The sequence below is a fragment of the Lepisma saccharinum genome, chromosome 28 (assembly GCF_977018435.1).
Source record: "Lepisma saccharinum chromosome 28, izLepSacc3.1, whole genome shotgun sequence".
In the NCBI taxonomy this organism is placed as follows: domain Eukaryota; kingdom Metazoa; phylum Arthropoda; class Insecta; order Zygentoma; family Lepismatidae; genus Lepisma; species Lepisma saccharinum.
Window position 1 is genome coordinate 2203840 of NC_139256.1, and position 27138 is coordinate 2230977.

Sequence of the window (27138 nt, forward strand, 5' to 3'; positions counted from 1 at the left end):
GTTAGCTCTATTGTCTACAAACTCCTATTTTCTTTACATAAAACTATAATGGGAGTATTAAAAAAGTGATTCCTCTCGCCTCCAGAAAGAAGTACAATTTAGTTTTTTTTCTTTCTTGCTACGAGGTGTGAAATGACATCATTAATGTTGTCTTTGATATTTCTGTGTACAAGCTCTGTTAGTCGAGCACCTCCCAGTGAAATTTGAAGCCACGATTTCAAAACCCTCAGATGTAGCCAATATCACCAACAAGTTATGTGCACTTCAGTTACAAAAGGATTATCAGTGGTCACAATCTTATACTTCTTTTCAAATAGCTGGCCACTTCTTTTGCCTAATTTTAATTCAGATTTGAAAATGTGAAAATTATCAACTATGCCAGCATTTTTCGCTGAAATGTTTACATAGGCCATTAAGCATTTCCATGTACAGGGTGAGTCAGAAATATGACTACACATTTGAAGTAAATTATGTGTGTTCTGTTCATTGTAGAGGGAAATGGTGAATGGTGTGTTAAACTTGAAACTTCATTTGTCTCATTTCAGATAAGTCATGCTGCCAAGCTTATGTAATTAGCCAAGTTGGTGCTCAACATGCAGCAGCAAGTTACAGTTGCAGCGTTGGACTTTAAAAACAATTTCATTTTCACCACTTTCCCACAGTCGACGGCAACAATATTATGTTAGAAGCATGGCTCGCCAGTCTCACGGCATCATGATCATTCTGGTATGCAATTGCCCACATCACTGCATGTTCAGCACCATCTTGGCTAATGATGTAAGCTCGGGAGTGTGACTTCGGAAGTGTAATGTTTCAATGAACGAGCTGTTTTTGGAGGGGAAGGGGGAAGAAGTTACAATTTTACAATAATTAACGTCTTCACAGATACAGGATTTCAAATTATCTAAAACTGTAATATTACTTTGTACTAGTGAATTATTCCTCTGTATCTGATGATTAGCGGAGTTGTTTTTTTTCCCTGTACATAGTCTCTAAGCATAATAGTTTATCTGCATGTGATTAATTTCATTGAAGTTGTCTCAACACAGTCTAATTTCTTTTATCATCTTAATGACAACATTGGCATGTTCCCAGCACTGAACTAGATCACAATCCATGTTGCTATTGCAATATCTTGGGAACGTGAACACTAATGCCATATCCTTGCAATTGACAAAGTTAGTTTAACCAAACTACAAGTGGTGGACCTATGTAGAAAAATCTACATGACTATCTTGGTTGACAAGCACGTTAGTGATTGACCTTCAATCTCGCCACTGAATTTCCTGGAATTGAGTCTCAGCCTGGCACGAGCGTACTTTGCATCAGTTTCATTTAATCATCACTTATCCTTATCATCGCAATTAGCCAAAAGTGGCAGAAATTTGATGTAAAGTAACAAAATAACAAGTAGCTTCATATTGGTTACAATTTAGGCTACAGAAAGTACATAATTCCCCTCCCCACTTCCCATTCTATTGTTTCTAATAAAAAAAAAAAAATTCTATTTTTCTCCCCTTTCCCTGTATAATTCCTGGCAAATGGCTGCTTTCATACTTACGAGCAGGGATGGGTGCAGAGTTGCAGGGTATTCCTCCTGTACGAAAGTTGTCCAGTGCTGTTATAGCTTTCAGTGTTCTTTTCTTTTCTTTCTTCAATAAACTCACCAGGATAGCTAGATATATTGAGTCAAGGATGGAAGTAGTTTAACTGAAGTAGCTATATGAAATAGCTTCATGGCCAAACATCTTAACTGATCAATTCATTTTAAAAATTACAAGTTTCAAGATTTTATATAACAAGATATAACAACAACAATAATGTAAAATTATAATTCACTATTTATTTATACAAGGATACTGAGTGTCAAGAGAACATAAAATGAACACAGTAATATTTAATGATAAATGTAAACCCAGTGATTCACCCCCTCACACCCCCAACACTACCACCCAAATTTCGTCAACAACTCCTAAAGCCTCCCTAAACATGAACTTACATTCCTCAAATGGAAAATTAGAATTAGAATTAGAATTTCTTTATTCATGGGCGAAGTTCAGCCTGTGGCTGCTCTACCACTTAAAACACTGAATAGCCTGTGTGTTAACAAATATCTTACCAATCTGATATAAAGTTGCAAGTGTTCCTTCCATAAGGAACCTCAATTTACCTCCAGAATCAAGGTATTTAACCAAGTGACTGTAATAGGTTTTGATTTAAGGCTCTCTTCTAAGAGTGAAGTACAGGGTGTCCCTAACGTCTTGTTACCATTACAATCAAACACAACTCTGAAACCAAATAATATAGAGCACGGCTCTTTTTTGCAGAATGTACCTCAACGTGTGCTCCTCTGATTGCCCACAGGATATCAAGGTGATATTCCACTTCTCTCCATACATGCTGTAACACATCAACATCAACTGTTTGCGCAGCTGCAATGATCCTTCCGCAAAGTGTAACAAGATCTAGAACAGGGGTTTGGTAAACACAATACTTGACATATTCCCACATGAAAAAATCCAAGGGTTGACATCAGAAGAGTGCAGGAGCAAGGCGATTGGTCTGTTACAACCTATACATCTCCCAGGGGAATGTCTATCCAGAAAATCAAGGGAGAGAGGATCTCTTCCATATTGATGGCGGTAGTGTCCTTGCACAGTGACCGGTGACTTGCACGCAGCACACCATTGGCCCTCTCATGGGGTGTCATCGTTCTCCAATCTGCAGAACACCAATAAACTAATGACAACATGCAATGTTGTAGAACATTCTGCAAAAAAAAACCCACCCTGCCCTATGTCATGTGGTTTCAGAGTTATGTTTGATTGTAATGGAACTTTAGGGACACCCTGTAGTATGTATTAATTAGCTCTGCAGTATTTGAAAAATTTCTAAAATGTCTGTAACTTCTTTCAAAGTATAGATATGTTACATAAATTGTATATAGTTTCCCCCAAAAGGCCAAAAATTTATAACCTCCCTAGTAATTAAACAATTCCAGCATTTGAGTAATGTTATAAAATGAAACAAAGGATACAGATCTCCTTGTCCCTCTGAATAATTAATTGTTGCAATCTTTCCACTGATTCGCTTCTCTGCTCGCATTCACCAGGGGTCACTTCTGCTTTTCCCTTGACGCAAGCTGCCCTCAAAATCTTGAAGCACTGTTGTATCTTCCTGACATCAGACGGCAAGCTGAACTCTACATCTTTGTTGGTAGGTTTCAGGAAATCGCTCACAGATTTCTCACACTCTGTGATGTCCTCTTGGGTTAGCTCTTCTGCAATCTAAAATATATCAAACTTATTTAGGATTGTTCGAATATTCTGCATCGCATTTTAAGCTGTTGAACTTGAGACTGTGCTGAGAATGTTATGTAAGAGGAAGGAGGCGAAAAGTAATGCTTCCAATTTCGTAATTAAATGATTATTGCACTGGTCAACATTTTGAAGAAGAAGAAGAAGAAAAGAAAAAAAAATTGGATGTTTTCAAACCAATAGGTGATTGTGGAAGTATTTTGAATGCTGATCACAGAAATAACACCAATTTCTTCCCATCGTGTCAAGATCCCCCCCCCCCACATCACAAAGTTCAATCAACCCACCATATCATAACAAGTTTTGAACATTTTATGAGAGATTTCGAAAATAAAACTTAGGCAACCAAAGTTCATAATCTCTTATGCCAATATGTCACATGAAGGTAAAAGGTGAATTAAAATGTTTACAATTCTGTATTTATTTATAGTTCAAAATTGGAAGATTTGTATTGTGGAGAACCAAAATTTTATCACCATCTAAACAGAGCCATCAATTGGGAAAATAATGGAACTGCACATTTTATTGCAAAATTAAGGCAGTTAATATATTGCTATTTTCTTTAAAAAAAAAAACTAGACGTGATGGGTAAAAATGGATTTCATTTTTTAAATAGGCATGCTGAAATTACTCAGAGACAAATAGTCATCTGCGAGACATCCAAACCCCTAATCAACCTGAATGTGGTTTATTGAGTAAAATTTATCTTGAACTGTGCCTACATGACAGGTGGAAATGTTGATTCTTTTCAAGAAAACATTAGTAGCTCATATCATAATATTGGAACTACCGATTGCTGCTTAATGACTTTCAAGAATATAATTATTCAGAGAGATAATCTCTGAAGCTGTACATCATCATTAAACTTGCCCTCCTTCCTCCCATCTTTATATCTACAATGCAGTGATTTCTTTCCCTTTACAAGAGACATTTGAAACCAACAATTCTTCAACGAATATATGTACAACTAAAAAAAATCCACCCTCCATTACTGCTTTGAAATTCATAATAAGAACACGTCTGACCAGTGGCGTAATCTGAAAATTTGACCTGCTTTACCGGAATAATTATTATTTATTGTATATATTTATTATATAATAATTAGATAGAAATAAAACACTGATTCAGTCTCTGTAAAACAAAACAGAAGTCAGATAATTTCAAATTTCATGGCAATTTATATATATATGAAAAAAAATTCTGGCAGTAAACAGATAACATGGGAGATTCCACCACTGGTCTGTGGGAGACCTAGGTTTTATTTCCAGTCTGGGTGGTCAAAGGTTGGAAAATTTCCAACCTTGTTCCTGGATAAAGCTGCTCTGGGGTTCACCCAGCCTCTAATAAATGGGTAATGGCAGAAGAGGGACATGGTGTTGACCACATCACCTCCAACTCCCTCTGGGGAAAAAATGACAGTTATCATTAACTTTTTTTTGTTAAATACTGTCTCAAGCTGTAGAGAAACTATTTGGTACATTTTAAATATACTTACGCACTCATTTGATAGAATGCATATTTGGGTCTTAAGCTGCCGCACTTCTTCCCTGAGCAAAGTTATCGTCTGATGAGGATTGAGCTCTTCATTCACCTTTGCTTCGTTTTTGATGAGGGACACTCTCTGAGAGAACCTGCAGGTGGAGAGCGTCTCCTGGCAGAGAGAGGAAATGCATAATCAGTCATCATTATGTTTGGAATTGTACCCTTGCCTTGCCAAAAATGACCTCATAATTTTCAGAATATTGAGAAACTAAGAGTTTTGTATTATTCATATGTAAGATTAAAACTCAAATATTCATCTGTTATATGGAATTAAGACACAGCAAAGTACAGTGAAGGAATTGAAAAAGTCAATCAAGATTTCTTAGATTTTTAAAATATAAAGCTCAGAAAGTTTAGCCCACATTAGAACACCATGACAACCTAATACGAGGCGTATTCGGAAAGTAAGTACCGAAAGGATGTAAAAAATAAAGTAAAATAGTTTTGTACCTTTTTTTATTTGCATTGCATTCTACAGACCCTAAACTACTTTTATATGTAGTTTCCACAATTCTTCAAGCATTTGTCATAGCGTGGCACTAGTTTTTGTATCCCATCATCATAGAATGTTCCTGCCTGTGACGAAAGCCATCCATGCACTGCTGCTTTGACGTTGTCATCCTCGTCGAAACGCTGACCAGCATGAAACTACTTCTTCAGATGAAGAAAAAGATGGTAGTCACTTGGTGCCAAGTCAGGCCTGTTGGCGGATGAACAAATTGTTCCCAGCTGACTTGATGACATTTTGAGTTTGTTGAGCCGTATGCGGACGAGCATTGTTGTGAAGCAACACAATGCCTTCACTAAGCATTTTGCATCTTTTCTTTTGAATTGCACGATGCAGCCGGATTAATGTGTCACAGCAGGCATCTTTGTTGGTGGTCTGTCCTCTAGGCAAGAATTCAACCATTCTTGCATTGAGAAAACAAATCACAGACCGGATTTCATAGTCTGCGCGCCGATTGATTTTCTTGAACATTTCAAACCTTCAGAAAACTACAAAGAAAAAGCATGATCTGCTCCCACGCGTGCCTGTGGCTAGCTAATGGATGAAGGACGTCAGCGAGAACTGACATGGTCGCGACTGCATTGCTACAGCAGCAATATTTGTAAACAGTACTTACTTTACAAATACACCTCGTATATGAATGTCGGTTTATAAAGCTTTGTCATAGAAGAACGTTACAGGAAATAGTATTCTTCTGGAAGTTGTTATATCATGAAGTAGATGCTGAACATCTGCTCTCCCAGATTAATTTTCGAATCCCGTCTACAAAAACTAGATGAAAGGATGAACTTTTTCTTCTCATGAAGGCTAGATCAGAAATTGTAACTATACTCAATATGTTTATGGACTCTGTAATTGTGGCCACGGTGACTCAGTCGGTAACGCATCTGACTACCATGCTCAAGGTCCCGGGTTCGATCCCCGGCCGGTTCAAATCCGGGAACTTTTCTAACGTTGGAAGCGGTCCCGGCGCCCACCCAGCATCGAATAACATGGGTACCTGGGGGAAACCCTGGGGGGTAAAGGCGGCCAGGGGCGTGATGCTGATCACATCACCCCTACTCACGACTGGATCAAGAAAGTGTGTGGTGTTACCCCCACACCCCCTATACGCCTTCATGGCATGATGCTAAGCACAGGGGAACTTTACCTTTTACTCTGTAATTAGGTATCTACCTGTTGGTTTAAAAAAAATGTGGGTTGTGAAGGAGTTTAGTGTTGCCTGATTCTATAGCAAATGCTCACTATGAGAGAAACGCAGGTTTTGAGATCTGGCTCTCTCACCTCATTAATAGGCCAGTGGTGTTAGGCTAACAACATCTAAAGCAGAGTTTGTGCCAGTGCTTGAATGTTGTGAGGAAGGCTCACACAACCACATGTTACAGTAGAGTGGCAGGGAAAGCTTCAGTAACCCTTGCAGCAAGCCAACCAAGCTGAACCAAAGTGATTTGCTGCTGGGACTCAAAACCTCTGTAGTTTACAGCTTGCATCATAATAGAGTAAACAGCTTATCAGGTTTATTGTTAAAAAAATATCTGAAACACAACAATGGAAAATCTTCAAGTTTTGTTTTCATGCGCAAAACGTTTGTAAACACGGCTCACACTGGTGTAGTGCTAAAGAAAATGGCCTTGAGACCTTGAAACTCCTGAAATGTGTTGATTGGTATCATCCTCAGTACAGAAAAGCATCCTAAAATTTTAAAAATGCGATACGAACATCATTTGGTGAAAATTTCTAATGTTTTTACACAAACCTCAAGATTGTTCTTGTCCAAGGATAAAGTGGCAATCATGGATGTCATGCAGTTCCCCCCCAGAGAGTCCCTCAGCACTGACGTCATCATGGAGTTCCTATACGGCACGTGGCCTCTGTTTTTCTCCGACAAGGCAAGGATAACTTGCTCCAAGTAATGGAGTGACAAGTTTATGTAACGAGCCTCGACCAGAGTGTGCCCATCTATGCCTGTCTTGTATACTCGTTCCGAACTGAGAAAGAAAACATAAATAATGATAGAAAAGTCACAAGTTCACTCTTTCTGAAATTATATTTGCACAAAAACTACAAAGTATGATAAGCAGTGGCGTGCAGTGACATTTAGACTAGGGTACGCAACATGGGCACACTGAAGAGGGTTATGGGTGCCAGAACCCCACCAACCCCTCCCTTGGGCCATCATGTTATTCAGAAAATTACTTCTTTTCACAATTTTATAATGGGAAATTTCTCATCCTTGTATCATTATCAAAATAACAGGAATCACTATTTGGAATGGCACAGCAGCATTTATCTATTGTTTCATCTTGTTGTAAGACTTGTGATTCTTCCCATACCGAAGTTGTTGCTTGAGAATAAGAACCATTATGAGGAACATATTCTGGCAGACTGGTATTTTCTAGAAAATTCATGAGTGCGCCTCTAGTAAGGAAGACCAAAAAGTGAAATGCTTAGTGAATAATTTTCCAACCTTTAATAACAACACTAGTGGTTGTATAAAATACATTCAAATAGTTTATTATGCAGACAAAGAAAATGTTTCTGCCTTATTTTTTGCACTGCAGATTAAGGGTAGCAGAATTTAATTTTAAGTTTGCTTTCTGCACATGTGAAGCTACTTTAAACTCGGATGTGACTCATTGAAACATGTCTTAACGAGAAAACTAATTCAGGAATCTCTGATATAACCTTAAATGCTACCAGAGAGATCCAAATGTAACGAGGTAAAATATACAGATATGTATGATATTTTATATTCACAAATATATTCTGATACTAGCTACGTAGAGTCCAACAATTCAACTTTGATTATTTCTTCATGCAGCACCATGAACATTGAACGGGAACGAAATGGCACAATCATTTTTCTTTTGTGCTTTCAAATAGCATGTGATAAATTTGTATCCTTTACTATTTCAAACATCTTTCTCAGAGTAAACCAACGATCAAGCCCAACAATAAAGTTTTACGCTTGCACTTTTTCGTAAAAATGTCGAAAATCCATTCTCCATAACATCATCAATAACTCCCAGTTCCCCCTATTTTATCACTGCACTGCACCGACAAATAATAGAGATCCTGTAATGTAAATAATATGAACGAAACACTAACTGCAAAAAAGAAGGAAAAGAAAGATGCAGAATTCTCTCAATCTGTTTACTTTACTCATGTGTCCTTTGCAGAACAATCTGACAAACGGAAGATTATTGCTAGATAAGATATCTGGAAGTTGAAAGGTAAATTTGAGTTTGAAATTCTTACACAATTAACTCTTTATCATAGATTATAACACCATTAAGCCTTGTTTCCATGATATGAAAAACTCAATATGCTGACCAAGGCAGTAATTTATTTTATTATAAAACATAAACTAAACGTAATGTTTCAACCTTCTAGCAAGGTCTTCTTCAGACTCTGCACCAAGTACAAATGTAACAAGATACAAAAACAGGACGATATATATACACAAACATTACTCCTACTGGAAATGAATGGGGGACTTAAGTTAAACAAAGAATGGAAGAAGGTGTTAGAAATAGTGGAAAGGACAAGAGAGAAAGAGGAGAGAAGAAGGAAGAAGAATGAAGGAAAACGAGCGTGAGATATAGAGTCCACATTCTAGATGGAAGAAAATATGTTTAGCCTTTTAGGTGAAAGTACAGTTGACAAGGGAAAGCCACCTGCTAGAATGTTCCAGAACAACTTTCTAATAGTCTGGAGGTGAGGAATGTTTGTGTATATATATCGTCCTGTTTTTGTATCTTGTTACATTTGTACTTGGTGCAGAGTCTGAAGAAGACCTTTCTAGAAGGTTGAAACGTTACGTTTAGTTTATGTTTTATAATAAAATAAATTACTGCCTTAGTCAGCATATTGAGTTTTTCATAACATAGATTAGTATATCCCGTAACATTTGTGACTTGCATTTGTACATGTACTGGACATGCTGGACAATGAAAACCGGACACTTTAATATTTGACATCTGAATTGCAATAACAGCTCGCAGGTATATTATAGAATGTTCGGCAGATCATGTAGTACCATATGCACCATTCATAGGCTCGGACTTTGTTTATGCATTCGTACTTAATTCAGTTTCTGCAACATTTAGTTAGCCCTTGTACCAGAGCTTTTATCGACCCATTGCGTTATCACAAAAAATGCAAGTGTCCGGGTTTTTTTGTCCAGCAGTTAAATATATATACCATTTAATTTGAATTAGAATTTTTGGATACATTGGAATCACACATGTCCTTTATATTGTTAATATATGTGTGTGTGTGTGTGGTGAGAGGTTGTAATACGTAAGGTTGATTCTGCTTGTACCCTTAAATTTTTGGAAAGTTCACCTTGAAAACTAAGAATTATACTTGAATTTTATCACGGTCCTAGAGTGACCACCCAGTAGAGGTAAAGACTCACACCCAACTCTTGCCACAATGTGGAATGAATTGTGAAAAATGCCTTAGCCAGCATTAGTTTTTAAATATGCAAAGACACAAACTCACAGGCCTAATCAAAAACCATGAAAAGCAGTTGCAGGCCAACTCCACATTTCATGTGTCTGATCGCTTTCAGCAAATGTACTGAGCATTACAAGCATGAAATACCTTACCCTGCAAGATCCACCAAGTGTAGTTTAGCTTGTCTCACAGAAGTGATGTGGTTCGACTGCCCAGCGAGATGGAGAGTGAACACACAATGCGAACGAGAGGATGCCTGGTTCATGGGAGTTTCTGCTATTACCCTGAAAGATCAACTTTATGTTGGTAACATACTTTTCTAATTCCCGACAATTAAACTGAAGATGCAAATATCATAATTATAATAAAATGAACATGTATAGATAATGGTGAATAAGATGGGAACATTCCTTTGATCTGAAGATCAAAATGCATTCTTATTTAAAGATCTAGCTCACCCAAATCTTTGACGTCATCCTGCAGCCCATCTAAACCAGAAGGTCTAACATCATCATCAGAAAGAGGGGATTGAATACAGTTGGTCACCACTTTGAACCACTCTTATAACACAGATTAGTACTCGTTATGTAATATAAATATAACTGTCTGCATGGTAAAAAGATATGTGCATAAATATAATGGGACGAAAATGCCAGCATCTGCACCGTCTGTAGTCACACGCTATCTCGGACCAGACCCAAAATGAACGCACTGTATGTCATAAGTCAGTTGAGAATTTATCCTAAAATGCCTTTTTTGTTCCTTAACCTAGAAATGTAAGCTTTTGCATTTAAACACAAATTTAAGACATTTCTAAGAGAAAGACATGAATGTTATAGAAATTGTTTTACTCATTTTGGTCATAAGTGTTAATTTCTTAAGACAACTGCTTTTTCAGGACCTAATATGGAAATATGAGGAATTTGCCAGGGCTACCAATGTTAGTGCCTATTTTGTATTTTTGGTGTTTTTCCCTGGACATTTTGAGAGATTTAGTGCCTATCAATCCTCAGCCAGGTTGTAAGCCCTGATTGTCCCCTACTTTCCTAACAACGATTTTTACTATAAATGATATAGGATGCTGTAAAGTATCATATTGGAGGTGCAACAATTTTTTATGAAATGTTTTGGTAAAACTCAGTAGGCACGGGAACTTTATTTCTAAAGTGAAATATAAAAACAGTCAAATTATTGGGTCGGATCAAGCCCCACAGGCCCAAAATAGCAACATTGGATGGAAGAGATGATCACTCTCCCAAGGCATCTAAAACTGACAACAATCTTCCCTAATGTCTAAAATTATCCACAGATAAATAAGTAAATTAAAAATAAATCTTGAGTAAAGCACAGGAAACAGGCACAAGGGCATCATCCTCCCACAATAGAACATTTCCACACCATTCTGTTATCAAAATCAAGATGTGTAAATGTGGCTTATTAAAAAAGTGAAGGATGTTCAAGTATATTGAATATTCTTGTTTTAAAAGGTATTCATTTTCTTTACACTTCCTTATAAGCATTTTTTATTGTAACATTTTGGGAGAATACATGATCCCTTCATCAGACATTATTTGTAAATGTTCGATGAAGGAAACACATGTTCTCCCAAGTCATTACAATAAAAAGGTTTCATTATTCTTGTAGAAGCTGGTAGGATAAAATTATTAATGAAAGCAGTACATACATTAGGGATGGACCATTATGAAATTCTGACAAAACTGATTTTCAAGTGATTTGCTATAAAATTGGTTCATTCACCTATTTAATTTACACACAGTTAATCGGAATTGTTTTGCCAAATTTGAAAAAGGCATATTTATAAGTTCACTTTGCCAAACTAATGCATCCATAAAAGTAATAACAAAATGGTAGAATTTTATAAGGCCTCGGTGGCTCAGTCGGTAACGCATCTGACTACCATGCTAAAGGTCCCGGGTTTGATCCCCAGCCGGATCAAATCCGGGAACTTTTCTAAGGTTGGAAGTGGCCCCAGCGCCCACCCAGTGTCGAATAAGATGGGTACCTGGGGGAAACCCTGGGGGGTAAAGGCAGTCAGGGGCATGATGCTGATCACATCACCCCCACTCACGACCGGATCAAGAAAGTGTGGGGCGTTACCCCCACACCCCCTATACGCCTTCATGGCATGGTGCTAAGCACAGGGGAGCACTTTACCTTTCACCTTTTTAGAATTTTATAATCAATTGCAGATTATTTATAGACATGTCAAAGCCCAGTCAGTAGGGCATCTGTGTGCAACCATGGAGGGTGCATGTGGCTGAATCACAATCACATCCATAATGTGGAGAGATTGTAAAGGTGACACTTCACCTCCACATGTCCCTGTGTGCCTTCATGACAAGGTGCAAAGAGCAAGGGGAGATTTACCTTTTACTATAGGCATATCGGATCATTACATTTGTAGGTAATTTAGGTTAGAATAGAATATGTTAGATTTGTTTGCATATCCAATTTGCCTATATTGTTATACAGGGTGGAACCAAACTCTGCTGACAAACTTTTACAGACTGTTCTGGGATGTTGGCTGAGTGTTTTGATATGAGGAACCAGTACCTTATTACGGAGTAATTGCATTTCTCTTGGTTGTTCAAGCTCTACTACCTTTGTGTATGTTTACATGGAATTTGTTTCATTTCTTGAGCTAAACTACCTTTGCTTATGTTTATTCGGTGCAGTATCATTTGACTGGTTGCCACGGTATTTGCTGTTGCGAGTACAGTTTGCAATCTCGCCACGAGGTGTGACCTCTACGAACAGTCTGACAAGATGGACACAGTGCTCAGTCCTGGCTCAGGTTTGGTTCCCTGCAGTGCTTCATAGCTAGTAATGATATGGTGATGTTTTCGTATGCCGAATTGGCTGATGTGCACCTCATGAAGAGTGCAAAGTGCACTGTACTTGTTTAACAAACCAGTACGAATTTTGCCCTAGGTTTGTCCCTTTACTAGTGTAAGTTTTTGTATTGTTTGTATTGCTATTTGTGATATTACAGAAGTTCATCAGTAGTTGATTAATTTTTCTTTGTAATCTATCGTGGTCAAAAAGACATAATAAGATTAGATAAGATTTATTTCCATCCACTTGATCGTATGAGTACAAATAGCACTATGATATGAGATACGTCAATTACATGTATAATTTTGAGTACAAAGGAATTAACAATATAAGTATAACACGCCAACATCACTTTACTTTGCAATAAGGTAACGAGGACCGTGAGTTCCTCATATCAAAACACTCCGCCAGTCTCCCTGAACAACGGATAGAGTCCGGTTTCACCCTGTAAACTGACAGAGTGCTCATAAATCTGTCCGATCCCTAATGTACTTCGAAAATTGAACTCTAATGATTGAAGATGTGAATTCAGTTTCCATTCAAAACAAAGGTGAATCTACTGCAAACCTGTAGTGTGTATTAAATCCACCTGTTGGTGTCTCCAAGGAACAGCAGATTCAGGGCCTCCTCCTTGCTCTGGACCAAATGCATGCTCAGGTTCTTCAGGTGAATCCTTTGGTTTTTGTCCTCCAACAAAACAACACGCCTCGAAACAAAAGTCATGTACATTAGATAAATTATACTCAGAACTTTTAGTTTAGTTTCAAATTTCTTTTCCTACATAAATAAAGAATGAAACACGATCAGAGGCGCAACCATGAATTTTTTTTTTGGGGGGAGTGGCAAGTACCAGGATAAAGGTACCAATAATAATAATTTTAATAAAAATAATGCTAATATTAATAATGTTAATAATACTAATGCTATAACAATAACATTATTATTATTATTATTAACTTGCTTTATTTTACTTTGCTTTTGTGCCACTTTTGGCTAATTTGCGAAGATGAGGATGAGTGATGATATGATGAATAGATGAATGGACACTCACAAACATCCATGCCCAAGCTGGGATTCGAACCCAGAACCAACATTTGTATTATTATTATTAGTAGTAATAGTATCAAAGATGTTATTACCCTTGTAAATTATGCAAAACGGGGTAGACGTTAATGCTAAAGCATTTGTGTTCAAACAAACGATTTTTATTATTTTTTCAACACGTTCAATTTCACATTAATAATGGAAAACAAGCGCACAAACTAATTTTGAAAGACAGGAAATGCTTGATAAATGCATTCCAAATATAATTCTTTTTTACATTAACATGTATAGCTTTTATGCACGATATATGTTTCACACATATGCAACATGGAGCGACATAACACTAAATTGTGTGCGTATTCAAAGTTTCCTTAATACATATTACAACATACATTATTTAAATACATTACACAACCAATTCACCCATCTCACAATAAACCAATTGCAAAAATTACATAAATTGTCTCTCAAATGTGCATGCTCCCTTTCCTCCAAACAATTGTTCATGCATTTAAGACAAAAATCAATTAACACAAGTCTTATTTCTCTGTCTGGGAATCCACAATGCATTCCAAAGAACAACGACAAACTGCAAGTGAAGCGAGCAAGAAAATTTTTGGAACCAATTTTTTTTCCAGGCTTAAATCAATATTGATTTAATAGGGTGCAAATAATTTCTTGGGGATGCCAATGCATTTTCTCTTTTACAACATTTGTGCCTCCCCGATGGTGTAGTGGTAACAATGTCACCTTGTGATCAAGGGGTCACAGGTTCGATACCCAGTAGAGGCACAGTGGTTTGGGTCACACTTTAAACTGTAGGTCCAGTCCCGATTAGCCTCTCTGTGCGTAAAGTGGACTTAAAACTACAAATCAATCAATCAATTTTACCACTTATTTTCATTTAGATCGTTTGGTGCCCAGGGCCGACTCCCACTGCTCCCCTTACTACCGTTCTGAACTTGATAAGACAAAGAAAGGAAGGCATTGCGAGCAAAGCAAGCAAGAAAATTTTACGAATAGTGTTTTTATTTGCATAAAATTTGAAGTTGTGGGCGGTAATTGCCCCCTGCAGGTACACTTGGCCGTCAATGTTTGCCCCCCCTCTTGCCCCCTAGAACTCAAGGTTGGGGGGCAATGTTCCCCCCTGTGGTTGTGCCACTGAACACGATACAAAGTTTCACTTCTGATATAATTAACCACTTCCCTTATAAACATCCTGGGGATGATATGTGAAGCGTTGAGTATACTTGGGAAGGTGCCAGGTACACTTTTTATATTATATCATGTAAGCTTGGGTAAGCTGTCTGTTAGCAATTTCTTATTAAACACTCTTTGAAGAGGGCTGTGGTGAATGTGCAAGTAGAGGCAGCACGATATATAGTTTTAAAAACATATTTTGGCATAGGACATGATAAGACATGCTAATATTTTATGTATTTTCATTCTGAGATAACTGAAGATTTCAAAATTTTTGATACACACACACACAGACACGCCCATAGGGCTTTGATTTATTCATCAATGGATTCAATTTGCACATTGGTTCAGATTCCGATTGGCCTGTCTGAGCATAAAATGTACATAAAACAAACTTTTCTGATATACATTTCAACTTACCAATTAGCCTCCAACAGAGCATCTAAAACCTCATTTTTAATATTGGGATCAATACAAAATTTTCCAGCTAAATTTCCAATTTGTTATTTGTAATGTGAATGCAGTTAACATTTATATTGTTTTTATACATTAAAAACCTGCTTAGGTCAGGCCCACCATTAGGCAACAAAGTTAATTTGATTTCCACTTACGGAAGGTCCTCCAAATTTGAAACTTGATGCTGGGGATGAAGTAGATCGTATCCACATTCGTTGTAAATTTCCAGATATGATACATACACTGTGTAGGACATATTTGGACTCTGTAAAATTGATGGAAAAATATTTCAATGTTTTAACTTGGTCATAATTCATCATGTTATGCATGCTCTGCTGCTACTGTCTATGAAGAACTATTATTGTTAAAGACAGCAGAGATTTACTGTGTTGTGTGTGGTGAGATACTTTAGTAATAAAATAACGTATGCTTATTTATCACATTACATTAAGTGATTGAAAACAATATTGGTAAAGACGGTCAAGATTATATTGAACTTCCTGTCACGATAAATATTTAGGATTGAGGAATAGCAGAGAGTCGGTTGGTTAGATTGTAAAAATATAGAACTTACGTCACTTAACCTTTTAACATAAAAGCCCGAGTATACTCGGGTTTTTAATTTCCACGAAAATATAATATCCCGAGTATATTCGGGGTAACTTCTTTTTATGTGTACACATTTTAAAAGGACGATTATACTCGTTTTTCTATGTTTCTGCATGTTTTCGCTAGATAGTGCTGTTGAAGTTGTTGTTTACTTGTCTTTCTGGTAGATGTCACTAATAGTGATGTTGAAGTTGTTGTTTTTTTGTCTTTCCGGTAGATGTCACTAATCTCCTTCTTTTGATGTTTATTTTCGTCTACGGCATAGGTGTGAGAAAGTCAGTTTTCTTCCGTGTTTCTTGGTGGTATTCTTCTTCTTTTGTGAAAATGGAGTGAAGAAGAGCTTGATATTCAGTTTAACGGTTCAGATAGCTCCGAAGAAAGTCATGAAGAAAGTTCAGAAGAAAGTGATGTGTCAGATTCATCGGAAACTGACTTTGCAAGTGCCAGACAGTGTGCGTGATGCTAGAGGGAAGAAGGCTAGAAGAGAATCCAGATACATGTTTGAGGAATGCAGTGTAGCTTTGTGCATTGATCCATGTTTCAGGGCTTATCACACAGTCAGTAACATATAAACAATGTATTTCACATTTAGTGGGTACACTTATACACGTTTTAGGACTAATGACAAAGTCCCTATAATATAAACAATTGTTTTCAAGTTCACTAATTAGTGTTTCAGTGCTATTTTGTGTTTATTTTGATTATTAAAATAACTTACCTTGATTTTTTAACAAGTTCTATTGGTAATATTTTTCTCATTGATAGCACGAGTATACTCGGGATTTTATCTTAGGGGCTTTTCAGACGCATGTATCTCATTGTTGAGTTGTTAACAATCAACATTATTATAACCATATATAATGTTCTTAACTGATTATTTCAACAGAGTAATAAAAAAATTACATTAAAATCGAAACAATTTTTTTAATAAAATCTGTATGTTAAGAGGTTAAGCAAAAGTTTGACCCTTATCATGTGCTTCCCAAAAAATAAATGCAAAAAATAAATAAGAAATGAAAGGAACTGAGAACTTTAGTTTCTATCCAGCCCAATAATATTGAGTGTCACCTGATTATAAAAGAAAATAAATGAACCATGTAGGAAAATTTTCAGGGATCTTGGCATTCTACCATTACCTTGCCTATATATATTACATTTACTGTGCTATGTAAAACAAGATATGTCTAGTTTCTCCAAACGTATCAAGGAAGTACATCAATACAACACTAGAAAAAATCACAATCTGGTTATACAAACTCATAATATCACTCTCTTTGAAAAAGGTCCTAAATTCGTAGGTATCCACATGTATAATAAATTACCTGATCATATGAAAACAATGGAATCAACTACCCAATTTAAGAGGGAATTAACAAAATTCTTATTACGACATTGTTTTTATTCAATAAATGAATTTCTAAATTTGTAAATATTAAATTACATAAATTGTCAACAAAGAGGGTTCGGTTGTACAGAAAATGGAATTATACTATTTATATTATTATGTACAAAGTATTCACTATATGCTATCATTGTGCCTAAATGATGATTAATTGGTTCTGTATATATATTGCATTCTTCCATGTTGTATAAGTTACATATTTACTTTTACATCTTATTTTTACACTAGAAAATTTCTTTGCTTATTATTGTGCTCGCCTTGAATATTGTATGTAATTTCACTCCAATAGTGTATTCTAACTTTATTTGGATTTCCTTCATGTAAAAGTTCTTAAAATCATTGCTGTAATACTTGTCTATAATTGTATTAATATTTTATTAGTGTATTTGGATTTCCTTCATGTAGTAGTTCTTAAAATCATTACTGTAATCCTTGTCTAAAATTCTATTAATATTTTATTACTATATGTATTGGTATATGATGATTTCCATACCTTTGGACATGGGTCAACGGAAATAAAGAATATGAATAATATGAATATGAATATGAATATTGACACTTCGATAAGCAACAAAAGATAATTCTTACCACTTTCTTCAGTGTTCAGTGAATGTTATAAGTGTGAAATCCAATCAGGGCATTGATGTTTCACTGTAATTTTCATTTCTATTTAATCTATTGCAAGAGTCAAAGGAAAACCTTAAAAGTTCAATAAAAATTATAGGGCAGTCTGTATACAGATCAAATTTACATGAGGTTTCAACTCTTATTTACAAAATGACCTCAAGGCTGCAGCACTAACCAAGTGATCAAAATGGCAATTTTCTCATTTTAAAGATGGCGCCTCCTCTACACACTTGCACAAGTGAAGAGGAGTGGTTTCTTGCCCTCTGTCTGCCTAAAAATTACAGAAATTTCTCGGCAAATGAAAATGCAATGTCTCTGTGCACCACACCAACAAGTTAACTAATGGAGGAGAAAGTTGGACAATGGCCTAAGTATTCAGGCAGATGGGTGGAAAGGCCTTCGCAGTGGCTCATAAGTGACTGCACATGGGCCCCAAAGACTTATTCTTCTTAAGGTATACAGGCACTAACTCAAAGTTGTAGATCAGCAACAGGTCTGTTCTAAAATGAAGCAAACTTGTTCAACCCTTCATACAGAAATCTACTAAATAAGAACAACAAATGAAGGTTTTCATTTGACTCTCCCCTGTAAAAAGCATTCATCCTCATCATTATCCTGAAGAGGTAGAAAATCCATGTAAAATTGCCAAATGCAAACAAATATAAACAGAAAAGCTAATTCTCGCATGGATCTCATCTGAGGAAAAGATTCACTCAGAGAGAGAATCAGAAGGGAATGGGTGCCATCTCAGTGACCAAGTTCGTTGACTAGGAGGGGATGCTGAAAAGTTCGTAGCTTGACCAAGTTCCCAAACTGTTTAGAGGAAGGTCACATTATGTCTTGAAAGTACATATCCTTGTATGTTGCTATACCAAAAGGCATTGCATGATTGACAGGCTTTCTTGTTGTTTCAGGTTTATTAAGTGACCATGTCTGCTCTTGTGTTTCTCCATGACAATGCCCCTGCCCATCAAGCAGCAGCAACACAGCAGAAATTGCGAGATCTGGGCTTTCAGTGCCTTGATTATCCACCCCATTTCCCAGATCTGTCTCCGTCGGACTAATTTCTGTTTCCTCAGCTCAAAAACACCTGGAGGTGATTACTGCCACAGAGCATTGGTGCGAGCAGCAAACTTCAGAACTTTTTAAAAGTAGTTTGCAAAAGTTGGAGCACCGGGCCAGAAAGTGCATTGAGCTTCGTGGGGAGTATGTTGAGTAACTATGAAGTTTCATCATTCCAAGTGCATTCCTTCTACGTCAGGCTACGAACTTTTTAGCACCCCCTCGTATTTGACTCTAAATCTTGCTACTCAAGGTTCTGGATTTGAGTTCAGCCAGGACAAGGATGTTCCTTTATAGCCCATGGTGTAACAGACTGTGCCTACCTACAGACTTCCAGCCTCACTCTCACAGAGGTGGGGGAACATCCAACCAGTTACGGGGTGATGTGTGGTCAGCACCATGAACTCCCAGTAGTTGTAGGTTTCCACGACCAAGTTATGCTACTCATTCATAGCTCCCCAATTTCCTCACGATGGTGGGTGCCCACCGGTCCCATACATAGGCTTTCCATACATCCGGGATTAGCCCGGACAGTCCTGGTTTTTTAGTGCTGTCCGGGATTGCAAAATGTCCGGGGTTTTGAGAATCTGAATATGAAAATAGCTACCGGTATTGAATATTCACGACCAATTTTTAAGGTGTTTCAAAAGACTGATATTTCATGTATCAATATTTCTAAAATGGTTGAGTTTGCTATGTCTTTGCCTAGAACATCTGCTCCAGTTGAGAGAGTATTTTCAATTATGGGGAATACACGTATTTGGTCAGCAGAAAGAGGTAGACTTCTAGTATCCACTGTTAAACACCTCCTGAATGTTAAAATTAATTCATGTTGTGAATTTTATTATGTTATTAAAACAAACAAGCCATTTCTAAAAAAAGTCATGTCTGGTGAAAATTTCAACTGAGTCAACTAACAGAACAGAGAACAGAGAGGCTTCCTAAACATCAGACAATGTATTATTCAATTAAACATTTGAAAATTAATTGATTGATTTTAGAAAATAATGTTAATATTTTTTCTTGTACAATTTATAGTTTAGTGTTCCAATAAAATGTTAAGGCTTTTAAGTAATTTCAATTTATTTTTGTAAAGAAAACTGAAATTCAACAGTAACGAGTTGATCGCAAATATGTCCTGGGTTGGACCCCAAAAAATATGGTAAGCCTACCCATACACAAGCTGTAATCTCAGGAGAAAAGTTGTTACTCTTCCCCCAGGAGACTTGAAACCTGCGCCGGAGCCAATGCCTTAGACTGCATGGTTACGGTGCAGGACTGACGATGTTCATTTGCCCCTTCATTAATTTCATCTAACCATGACATTCATAGTCTTCCAATCATCCTCATGACGCAGGGTCGCAATCAGTGTTGTTTCTGTGCTCACTTGAGATTGAACCTGGCACCACTCACACCAAGAACAAGAGAGGCAGCGATTTAGCTACATGCCAGTAAATTTATCTAAATTACACCAACACTTGCAACGAACATATTCAACATTTCCCGACATGTTGTGATGAGGGAGGGAAGTCACAAGAATACTTTCCTTCCTTCCACATCCCCTGTACAACCATTTACACATGTATAAACTAAAATATATGAATACTATGAATAGCAGTACATAATATCTAGATTTTTATTAGTAATGTACTACTGAAAATGACTTACACTCCTTGTCCTTTGAAATACATAGTCAATGGTTCTAGGAATAACACCTCTCTCTGCATAACTGCTTGGTCCTCCTGTGATAGTGAAGGTTTTCCCACTGCCAGTCTGAAAGAAATTATTCAGTTACAAAATAATGAAAGAGGGCATAATAAAATCACTTAAAATCATATCTAAGAAATGTACATCATAATAATAATGAACAATATTAAAATATTTATGAAAAACATAATATGTTACACTGAGTAATGATACAATCTTTGCCAATTACAATAACAATTATGATTTTAATGTTATTCATGTCTTCCCTTGTTCATTAAAAAATTTGAACTCCCTCCTTTATGGGGACCGAGGCTTACCAAGCCCATTGCTATTGCTTTCATATTGCTCCCCATTATGCTCAGTCAACACCAAACATTGTGAGCTCCCACGAGTTATCAAATATGGACCACTTGCACAAAAGGCAAGAGCACCAACCATTCTAAGTAGGAGCTCTTATTATGGTATAGCAGCTTGATGGTAAAACTATGAAAGTCAGGGTTTATGATGCTATATGTCTGGTACACCATAACCATATTTTTCAAAATAGTTATTAATATTAGTGCATCCAAATTATAAGCATCATATTACCAGAGTTTTGCTTCAAAACATTCAGGAATGACTTCATAATAGTAAATTACCTGTTATGAATAGCTGAATGAACCTGATTTTCACACCATGTTGCTGCATAGAAATGGAAATTTGGAATTTCTCATAACTTCAAGTGCTTTTGTTAGGAATCTGATTGCCTATGTGCTTTACAAAATAAATTTTGTGTGTTTGGCAAACAGAAAGGAAGGGATGATGCATGAGCATCACAAGGGAAGGAGAAGTCTAATTGATCAGTCATCCCCATCCTGGAAATTAGCAGTGGCGTAGCGTTATAGTATGCCCGTACGCCCGGCATTCCCAGATTTAAAATTTCAAAAATGCGTAAATGCTGTAAATATAAAGTAAATCTTGACTAATTTCATATATGTCTGACCTTCATGGCATTTTAATAGCTATTTTTCGCGATCCGCTTGCAACACTCCACTAACAACACTCGTTCTAGCATTTTTTTGCAATGCCTTTCCTGGCCGGACGCCGAGCAGGTTCGGCGTACAAGGACCCTATATTCCTTGCTGCCTTTCTGGAGGGAAAGCTTGGATCTCTAAAGCACGCGCCCAAATGCTCTCTCTTACGCCCGCGTATGGAGCAGAGGGCTACGTGATTGGTTCACGTGACCCTTCCTGCCTTCTGAAGCAGACGACAGCGGTAGAATTTCTACCCGGTTCTTCGCACTCGTGCCACTCGTGCTATGTGTTGCTACAATACGCAATATTGACTGACGTAACTTTACCAAACTGAAATATAGCACTTCTTAATGGCCACTGCATTGTATATTTTATCGCACAAACAGCGACGTGCATTAAAAACTAAAAGATCAACACAGTTTTTGTCAAATAAGTTGCTTAAGTCTTCGTGGTAGAAGTTCAGCCTATGGCTGCTCTACCACTTAATAAAAAAAATAATAGTTTTGCGGGTTATTATTTTTTCGTTATTATGTAACTGCTTAAAATTGTGTCAATGGAAATGTTTAGCATTCATTTGAAAACTCTTAACATCGAATGGTCTCTGGACAAAATTATTTTAAAATGTTTATCAACATTCTCAAGATGTAATAAACAGTGGTCTGAATTACTAATCGGCACTGTTACGTTAGTGGAGTGTACGATAGTTGGATCATCCACCCACCTCCGTGTCAGAGTGTTTTGCACAGCGTGCCAAGACGACAGAGGCCCCTCATTCGAATCCTGGGGTGAGCACGGGTGTTCTTTGTGAGTGTCCCTTCATGAATATCATCATCACTCATATTCATATTCGCGATTAACCAAAAGTGGCAGAAAAGCGAAGTAAAATAAACCAAATCAATCATTAGTTGGATCATTCACAACAATGACGTCTACTGTTGTCCAGAGGCTTGTGATTTAGGTAGGTTTTATAATGATTTGTGTCATGCCGAAAGGTATAAAACACCAGAGTTCAAAACATATGTTGCATAGTGAGGCATCTAATTTTCTAACTAAAAACTGCATGGATGATGATGCTTTATTGCAAACCCAGCTGACTTCAGGCAAATAAACAACACTTGTGGCGACTAATTCCATAAGTAAATTATTAACCAAAAAAGGGCCGACCTTTCCTTCGGACTTGGCATTCCCACCCGAAATGCCCATGCTACACCACTGGAAATTAGATGAAGCAAAATATTTATAATTTTTATATAAAGTTATAATTATTTTTCCAACAGAATAATCAAAATAAAGAATGCATTAGATTGAAGAATTGAGTGTAAACTGCTGGAAGCAGGTCAGGACTTCATGTTTTCATATTGTGCTGTTTCATCTAATCCAAGGAATAAATGGTTCCTTTTTTTCTCTTTTTTTCAAATTTCCAAATAAATTTTGGAATTTTGAAAATATGAGACTTGGATGAGAGAGGTCGCACAATGTAAACTTTATGAATAATATTTCTACCAAACTTAGAAACATTTTTCTTTAATGACGTGTGTAAAAGTTATTAACAAAATAGAATAAATATGTGTGTCAGTGTATTAACTGCATGAAATATAAAAAATAAATAATAAAACATTGATGGGTAATCACTCATAGATGGATCTAGTAAAAATGTCTAGCTGTGGACAAAATATTAATAATTGAATGATTAATTAAAATGGTTTATTTTACTTTGCATTTCTGCCACTTTTGGCTAATTGTGAAGTTGATTGATTGATTTACTTTATTTTACTTCCCTTTTTGTGCCACTTTTGGCTAATTTGGGAAGATGGGAATGAATGATGATGTGATTAAATTGATGAATGGACTCTCAGAAACATCCATGCCCAGGCCTGGAACCCCTCGCGTCGAATTGTGAAGATGAGGATGGGCGATTATGATATGATGAAATTCATGAAGGGACACTCGCACCCATGCGCAGCCCATGGAACCCCTGATAATATTATTGTAATAAATTGATAACAAAAATAGTTATCATTTGTTTAGAATACTAATTGTTTATACTACAATTTTATAACACCATTAAGGGGGTTCTAAAGTCATGCTAAATCATAGACCCAAATTTCTAAGGGTAACCGTACAACTAATATAGATTCGGTAAGGAAGAAATTTTCTGATATAAAAGATTGTTTTATTCACTAGAACATGTGAACCTTATAATTTTGTTACGATTGAAGGGATTTAAGTAAATAACAGAAAATATAAGGTCTCCGTCATGTTCAAACTGCTGCGTACAGATGGCGCTGAAGTGGTAGTTTTGTTGATACCGGTGCATTTTCTTTCTTTTATGACTAGTATGGAAGATTTCGTGGCGAAACAAAGATCACATGTTCTTTTCGCAAGCATCTTAAATACTATGTGAAAAAATGAAAACATTTCGTACCTTCAGAGAGTAGTGCTTATCATTAAAACTTTTGAAGTGGCGTTTCGTCGCAATATACTCCGTGGTGCAGATTTAGCATACACTGTTGCCAATATTTCATTCCGTGTTGCCTAACGATATGATCAATGCAAGTTCTTAAAAGAGTGAAAATCAAACCAAGCTACCAGAGGATATCGAATTCCGTACAGATACGAGAACAAGGGAACAAATATTCCACGGAGGATGTTAAAAAGCTGAACAAGCTCGAAGGTAAGTCTTAATATTTAATTGCTTGTTGCTTAATATTATCCATCAAAGGCAAAATGTTTGAAATATAGGCAAAATGTATAATTTATTTACATGTTGAAGAAATATCTTCTGATGTAATATCGGTGAGAATATCGCTTCACACTGCATGACTTTTTTAACTTCCAAACGAAGTTGATAATTCTTTGTAAATGTAAAATCAGAATAGAATGTTATATTTTACGTTAGGCGTAATCCTAATAACTACCGTTTTGAGATCATAACTATAGCATAAAATATACGTAGCTTAATATAGATTATATCTGATATCATTAAATCAATATTGCATAAAATGCTCTATTTTCATTCCTGTAAGTTAATTTCCAAACCTACGAAACTCGTGCTATTTACATGTACAACATCGGAATGTTTATTACAAATCAGTAGTTTGTTTGAATGTTTTTTACTTTGCCGTTGTACATGGTTGAAACGAGTACTTGTTGACCTATTTTCTACAAGAGTTTGTCTCTTTTTATTTTTGAAGCAGCTCGTAAATATTCATATGTATTAAGTAGGTCAGGCTAAGTTAGGTTTGATTCGAATAGATGTAACGTGAGATCCCTGAATGTTGCAAGTTTCGGACACAGTTCTGTTATCTTCCTTTACAGAAACACGTCAGAAAACCGGTTTTGTAAACTGTATGAAGATCTTCTGTTTTCTTGTCCTTTTATAAATTAGGACGGCTCATAATAAGAGTGCATTTCGTCCAATAACTTGATGCTGTATATATTTAAAGTGTAAAAGTAGAGCCTAACAGTTATGAGACTAAAATCTTACCGTCTATCGAACACAAGTCTGTATGTTTACTGAGAATTTCAAAATGAGTACCGGTATAGATAAATGCTCCCATACTTGCAAATACAAGGGCAATAATTTAATTGTGGATGACACAGAGCTTCATAGAAATCATAACTTGTCCTGATCATGCTACATATATTTGGTTCAATATCAGATTGGATTTCAGTAGCCGTTTGTACTAAATAGTTTACTTCAAATACCAGTGAGTTTGAAGCTTGACTAGTTTTTCTCTGAGACCTATGACTGATTGATTTTACATGGATGCCTATTATTAACATTCCATGCAGATAAAAGTTTTTTAAAGGTTTTTTGCTTCTTGGCTGGTCTACTATAATAATTCAAATAAAAATATAGTAGGAACTGAATTTCCATTTCATAATGTATTTCTGTTATTTTACCTCCAACTTCTGCTCCTTGGAACAATGATGATGAATAATGATTTGATAAAATGGATGATTGGAACAAAGATAATGATTAAATACATACATCAAACCAGGATTCGAACCTGGAGGAACTTCACTCCATATAGCGTTGCAATCATCACTCTACTATGAACATATTTCTAACAATTATTTTGCCAATTTCTGTTTTAGGCTCATCATATTTAATATTCATTATAAAGTTAGATCATTGAAGTGAGCTCATATCGTGAACCAAACTGCCCTTTAATAACAGGACGATATCGTTAAGCATTATAGTGCCAATTGGATCCATTATTTTCAAATCCATTTACTCAACATCTGTAAGTTCCATTATTAACTCAACTTGTCTAAGGTTGTAACAATGTAATATCAATATTTTTTAAACATGTTTTGTAAGTTCATAGTCTCATATACGATGTTAAAACTATTTTTATTTGTTCCTTTTGCAGATGAGCATTTGAGAAACTAATCGAAGTGTCTTCTACCAATAGTAAAGAGCACTATTGAAATTTGTACAAAAGGACAATAGGTTGGACCGACAATGGCAGTTGTGTACCATGCCAGTTGGTGTATAAGCTTCTGCGGAATATACTGTAAATCAACAAACTGGACTGTTTGAACTTTACATGGAAGAGTACATACATTTTTGCTTGCTAGCGTAGACACTTGATTGAATGGTGATGATTTACTAGAAATCAAGAGTCCAAAATATGCTCAAGAAATTATGTTTCAAGCCTTAATAATATCTGATAGCAAGTGATCATCAATTGTAAATTGTATATTAGGGGAAACAGGAGGAAAAAAAACAGTGCCAGGGGTGTGACTTACTTGTCTTGTCTGTCCAGCATTGGTACGCATTCATTGATATTTTTGCAAGTTTAAATTTTTAGAGGTATTTTCAAAAATCCTAAGGAAATAAATTTCTTCCTGAATATGATGATGATTTGCAAAAAGCATATCTCTCAGAGAGTGGCGGCAATTAGGGGGAGGGGCAGATGGCCCCCACTTTTACCCCAATTCTATACAAAACCTCATCTACCAATGGAAATTAAAGTGTCCCTGCCCTCTCCCAGTTTTGGAACCCAATCGCCAACACTGCTCTCAGAGAACGCAATAATGTTTTACAGGGTACGATAAAGAAAAATAATAAATATGCATTGAAAAAACAACGTAAATATGATTTTATATATCCCGAAAATCTAGTTTTAGTATTCCCTGTAAACAATTATTTTGTAAGCTATTGAACTTCTATTCTAATGGTATTTATTACTGTATTGTATCTTCCCTCGAAATACGTTTTTTAAATCTTCTTTATACACAGAAAGGCTAATTGGGACTGGACCTACAGTTTAAAGTGGGATCCAAACCACTATATCCAGTCACCGGCAATATAAATGGACACCT

The 27138-nt window shown here is 36.3% G+C and overlaps 1 protein-coding gene across 1 annotated transcript in view; it reads right to left on the reverse strand.

Moving 5' to 3' along the window:
- Positions 1 to 743: 743 nt before the first annotated feature.
- The window catches only part of LOC145980572 (kinesin-like protein KIF6), a 41387-nt gene continuing 14992 nt past the window's right edge, over positions 744 to 27138 (reverse strand). The window contains exons 5-13 of the mRNA XM_083113606.1: positions 20753 to 20857; positions 15540 to 15649; positions 13274 to 13390; positions 9981 to 10112; positions 7124 to 7355; positions 4813 to 4968; positions 3038 to 3287; positions 1558 to 1675; positions 744 to 825 (exon numbers count right to left, since the gene is read on the reverse strand). Of these exons, the coding sequence (XP_082969732.1) occupies positions 744 to 825; positions 1558 to 1675; positions 3038 to 3287; positions 4813 to 4968; positions 7124 to 7355; positions 9981 to 10112; positions 13274 to 13390; positions 15540 to 15649; positions 20753 to 20857 (1302 nt within the window). The remainder of the gene's footprint in view (positions 826 to 1557; positions 1676 to 3037; positions 3288 to 4812; positions 4969 to 7123; positions 7356 to 9980; positions 10113 to 13273; positions 13391 to 15539; positions 15650 to 20752; positions 20858 to 27138) is intronic.